The sequence below is a fragment of the Monopterus albus genome, unplaced genomic scaffold (assembly GCF_001952655.1).
Source record: "Monopterus albus unplaced genomic scaffold, M_albus_1.0 scaffold1.1, whole genome shotgun sequence".
In the NCBI taxonomy this organism is placed as follows: domain Eukaryota; kingdom Metazoa; phylum Chordata; class Actinopteri; order Synbranchiformes; family Synbranchidae; genus Monopterus; species Monopterus albus.
In genome coordinates, this window is record NW_018127881.1 from 853,973 (window position 1) to 859,402 (window position 5,430).

Consider the following 5,430-nt stretch of genomic DNA (forward strand, 5'->3'; position numbering starts at 1 on the left):
GTATATAAAAAAATATATATTTTTTTATTATTTGCTATATATATATATATATATATATATATTGCATTTAATATATCTTTCATATAATAAATACAGTTTCATATATCGTCCATATATACCCAAGGCTTAAGGATGAAACAATTCAGACAGAATTGACAAAATTGCAGAAAGAGCTTTCTTTCTATTTTCTCCAATGCAGTTAAAGGACGTGAAGCTAATGAAATAGCTAAGTGCAATCTGTAGTAGGGTTGCAACAGTATGAGATTTTCATGGTATAACTGTCTCAGAGAATATCATGGTTTCACGGTATTATGGTACACGGTATTGCACAGTTGCTGTTATTATCAGCTACAACGACCCTCAAAGGAATAAAAATAGAGGGTGTTTTTTTTTATTGCAAGTTATGGACAGTTGAATGAGCCGGACTGCAGCACTAGATTGACCCTGAAGAATAAACAGAATCATAAGCACGATTTAAAAAAAGAAAAAAAGCATATGACTAAAGCACCAGTAGTAGATGATGTATTCACATCCTGTACTTAAGTAAAAGTCCTGCACTGAAAAAATTAAGTAAAAGAAACACAAAAATGTACAGTACTTAAAGTATTAAAGGTAGAAGTAGAATGCAGAAATATTTTATACTTTATACTATTGTATAGTATATCATTTCATTAATAGCCTCTCACTCATACATTGATGTAAAAACAGGATTTTCCTCCTGTAGTCGGTTGAGGTGGAGCTCTGCTGAACTATTCTGTATCCAAGTGCAACTATTGATTATTTTCATTATGGATTAATCTGCTAATTATTTTCTCCAATAATTGATTTACTGGTTTGTGAAACGTCTGAGAGAAGTGCCATCGCAATTCTCTAAATGATTATCAAAATAGCTGTCAAGTTTATTGTAGGTGCGTGACAGCGCAGCCACACTCATCCTGCCTTTACCCTCAGTTAACGCACACACACCCTTGTGTGAGCCAGTAGTTTGTGTGTGTGTGTGTGTGTGTTTCTGGGGGCTGAGCGGGATCAGTCTGAGCCCTTTTATAAGTCAGAGGTTAGTGAATGAACAAAGCATTTGGAAAAATATTTTGATATTATGGCCGATATTTATACGATCACATTCAATCATGGTGGATTAAAGTTATAAACAGGACACATACTTTGATCTGCATAGAGCCTCTCAAAGGTGTTCATTTTTGGTATATCCAAAGTAATCCTGCACTGCTGGTAATAATTTCCCTTTTGATGGATGGAGTTTAGTAATATCTGCCTCCTTCTCTGCTGTTTGACAGCTGCATGTGTGCATGTGGTGCCTGCTGTGGAGTCTGACAGGCAGTCGGGGAAGAAAGGTGCACATGCATTGCATTTTTTCCTTCAATACCGTTAAATGCCCAATGTTATGGTAACCATCAATTTTCATACCACGGTATACCGTGAAACCAGTATACCACTGCAACCCTAGACTCTGTAGCCAAGACCAGTCCCAGTCCAGAACACAGTAACCTCAACACCAAACCCAGGTGATAATAACAGTCCCTTGTCCTATTGCTGCTTTTTGGCCAATCTCCTGTGGTGGGAACCTACGATAGGCCAACAAATGGAACACCTTCCTCTTGAGCAAAAAGAAGAGTGTCGAGCCACTTCTTTGCCCGAGGTTGCTAAGATAAGCTGCCAAAAAAGTTGCCCCAGTGCCAGTCCTAACCATTCAAGTCTCTGCCTCGGAGTAAGAAGTCAGAGCCGTAAGAAACCAGCTCGGCTAAACAAACAAACAAGACAACGTGCTGTGATTAAAATTATAGTTTTAAACTGAAGTGAAATAAATGTCTAAAATAACCAAAATAGCTGGTGGGAAAAAAAGGTATTTCTTGTTTAGGTAGCAGGATGAACAGGAAGTAGAATATAGGAACTTGCACTTGAAAACAGTTTGCCAAATGTGAAATCTAGTGTGTCATCTTCGCCCATACCCAAACACATTTCAGCTAACAGCTCCTAACCCATGCCCTTGTCTCACTCACCTCTAACTCAGCCCTGACCCTGAACCTCCTCGCTTGCTCAGGACCCAGTTCCTGTTCCCACCCCACTGCACGGTGCAGCTGTTTGGACTCGTCGCAGCCTGGGACTGGCCTCTCCCCTCTCCCCTCCTCTTCTCTGAATGTCTCTTTATATGCCTGTTTCCAGCAATGGCTCCATGTGCCAACAAGTTAATGGCTACACCACTGTGCAAACTGCATTAGGTCATTACAAACCTAAAAGAAAAAAAAAAGACAACTAGGAATATAACAACGTTTCCCTTTGTTTGTGTCGCCACACCCCTTCCCCGTCTTTAGTTTTACAATCTCTTAAGCCATTACTGAATTGGATTACTTTGTTTTTAGACAAAGATAAGATCTCTATATAAATTTATATAAGGTATAGATTTGTGTGTAAATGTACACAAAAATACACAAAATGCAGATAGACATACTGAATTTGTTAAGGACTGCCCATTCATACATACATACTGTGTTTAAGTGTGTGTGTTAAACTCCTTGGTTTTTTTAAAACTCTACATTCAGTAGAGCGAGATTTCTCATGTGTAAACCTCAGATTCTCCACTTGGCACCAGTCAGCTCAGCTCGAGCACAGGACAGAAAGACAGACAGGATGTCTCATAAACTCAGTGGAGTAGATTTTTTTATGTGTTCCTCTCTTTGTATGAAGCTGCCTGTCCTGCTGTGACCTTCACTCAGTTTCTCACTCCGTTACGTTTCCTAATCTCCTCTTCTTTACAAGAGGTCAGGGTTCTTCCTCCCTTGATTTCAATCAACTGTAAGGGTGAAGCCATCATAACCCATCTGTTTGTCTGTTCCCCTTTCTGGGTTAGAAAACACCCCCCTTCCCTTTTAATGTGGCAAACATGACCTCCCCCGTCCCTTCAACACTGCTCGGTGTCAAGGCTCTCAGAGAACGGGCCTTAGGAGGCTAAAACATTCATTAAAACTTGGCTGCTGTGCTCCCCCAGTGCAGCCGCTTGTTAGCATGGTAATAACACCACCTTGACTGCCTCCTGGCCCAAAAAGGGGACTGCACCACCGCAAATTTTCATGTGGACTCCAGCGTGTCCAGTTGAAAGACGTTGTGATTGGTCGGGGTGGTGAAGAAGAGCTGGTCGTGTGCAGGGGAGGACGAGTGGTTGTCACAGGGGCTGTTGAGGCCCAGCGTCCGCTCAAAGTCCAGGAGCTGGCCCATGAAGTTGAAGTTGGGGGAAATGTTCGACTTTTTCCGCTTAACAAAGTCATAGGCGTCGTTGAGTGACAGGTTGAGCTTCTGCATCAGGTAGGCCACTGTGACGGTCACCGAGCGGCTGATCCCGGCCAGGCAGTGGACCAGGATGCCACACTTTTTCGAGCGTGCCTCATCTATGGTGGGGGTTACAGTGGAGGATGGAAAGGGGAAAGAAAAGGTGTAAATAGAAGAGAAGAAGATGTGACAGAGATGATAAGATTACTGTTACAACCCTTGTTTCATGTGTCATCCACCTTTGCCTTGAAACGATTAACAAGCCAGAAGAGTCTTAGTATTTTCTGATCTAAAACTTTACTGATGAAGTGGCATTATCACCAATATTAATATGGGAGCATAGTATAAAAGGCATCATTTAAAGTAATATCACACACCACTGAAAATCACTGTTTTGGTTTCCCATCCCCCTCTAGTTGAAAGTGTCTGTCTGTTAAGGAAGCCCGTCCATCCACTGTCTACACCCCTTACTTATGGAAGTCTTATAATGATTTTAAAATAACTTGGATCATTTAAAGTTGCCAAATACCACATAAAAACAACTGAACATTAAACCAGTGAACAGTGTTCTGATGTTACTCGTCACATCACAACCTCTTCACTTGTATAAACCAAAAATCAACATCACTTTGAACAGTAATGTTTATCATGAGTAACTAGTAAAAAATGATTCACGCGCACAACAGAAGTTTGTAGAATAACAACACTTATCATATATAAACTCCAGCTTTTGTGAGGGATTGTTTTGAATCACTTGGAAGGAAAAAAAGCCAAAAATCTGCTGGTTTCAGTTTCTTAAATGAGATGATTTTAATCAATTCTCCATTTTTTTGCTATTGCAAATTGAATATATTTTTGGTTTAGATTCTTGTAGCTGTGGTCCAATCACATGATTGCAATGCACTTCCATAATACTCCATAATTCCACATGATTTATTGGATAACATAAGCAAATCCCAACTCAAATTATGAGAAAAGGAGATTGCATCTTTCTTTCCAAAAACTTCATATTGTATTTTTTTTCCAAAATAAGCTTTCTCAATGATGGCAAGAAGTCATGTTTCATTCTGCCCTTCTAGCTCTCGGTTTGTAGAAAAACATCCTACATTAGTAAAAGGCTATGTCCGTCTGTCCACCTTCTATCGGTTTCGAGCCTTTGCACTTGCATCACTACAGGCCATTAGAGTGAGGGTTAAGTGCTTCTTTTCTTTCTTTCTTCTCTCTCCCTTTCATCCTCTCCTTTATCTCTCTCTGCCTCTCCTCACTCGCTCTGCCTGCATCTCTTGCCGTAGGATTGGGGACATTTGGCTCACGTGCTCACGCTGCCAAGCGGATGCCAAATTAAATTTATGAGATTTGTGCTGGGGACAAAAAAATCTGCATCAGGAGGCCTAAACCCAACTACACAAGGCTCAGAAGCCAAGTAACCAGAAGTGAATCTGTGACTTAGATGCATAACAATGTACAAATCTTCCATTTGTCAGGCTCCAGTCTTGAATGCATAAAAACATGCTCCAACTATAATGTCACATATTTAGGGAATCCACAGTTTACAACTGTGCGGTGTCAAGGTCGCGTGGGTCTCTTTTCCAGGCAGAGCTTCTCTCCTTTACCCATAATTACTGTGCAGCTACCAAAAAGCTCTGATGTAATCCCTGCACATTGCAGCCAGGCAGACAGCCCCATTTAACATCAGCACGATTCAAATCTGCCCCGACCTCTGACTCTGGCATATGTTACACTTCCTCCCATCTAAGCAGAATCATTCCTCCAAAAAAAACAAAAATGTCATGGGTCTGGACAAAGACAAACATAAGGCTTCAGCATGACTCATCCGAGAGGGAATTCACTAATGCTCTGGGAGTTACTTTAGGAATGATGAGAATTATGGGAAACAATAAAATGGGATAAGAGGATACAAAAAAAAAAAAAAACTGAGAGGCTGATTCACAAGGATGAAATTCATGTGACCTTATTCTCAATGAATCCATTTCCATGTTTTACTCAAAACTTTGATTTTAAATTAGTTTTATCCATCCATCCATCCATTTTCCTCCGCTTATCTGGGACCGGGTCACGGGGGCAGCAGTCTAAGCAAAGATGCCCAGACTTCCCTCTCTCCAGACACTTCCTCCAGCTCCTCCGGGGGAA

The 5,430-nt window shown here is 40.9% G+C and overlaps 1 protein-coding gene across 1 annotated transcript in view; it reads right to left on the bottom strand.

The window, feature by feature from the left end:
• Positions 1 to 2,131: 2,131 nt before the first annotated feature.
• Positions 2,132 to 5,430, bottom strand: part of dusp7 (dual specificity phosphatase 7) — a 9,900-nt gene continuing 6,601 nt past the window's right edge. The window contains exon 3 of the mRNA XM_020623611.1: positions 2,132 to 3,398. Coding sequence (XP_020479267.1) covers positions 3,082 to 3,398 — 317 coding nt within the window. The 3' untranslated portion in view covers positions 2,132 to 3,081. The remainder of the gene's footprint in view (positions 3,399 to 5,430) is intronic.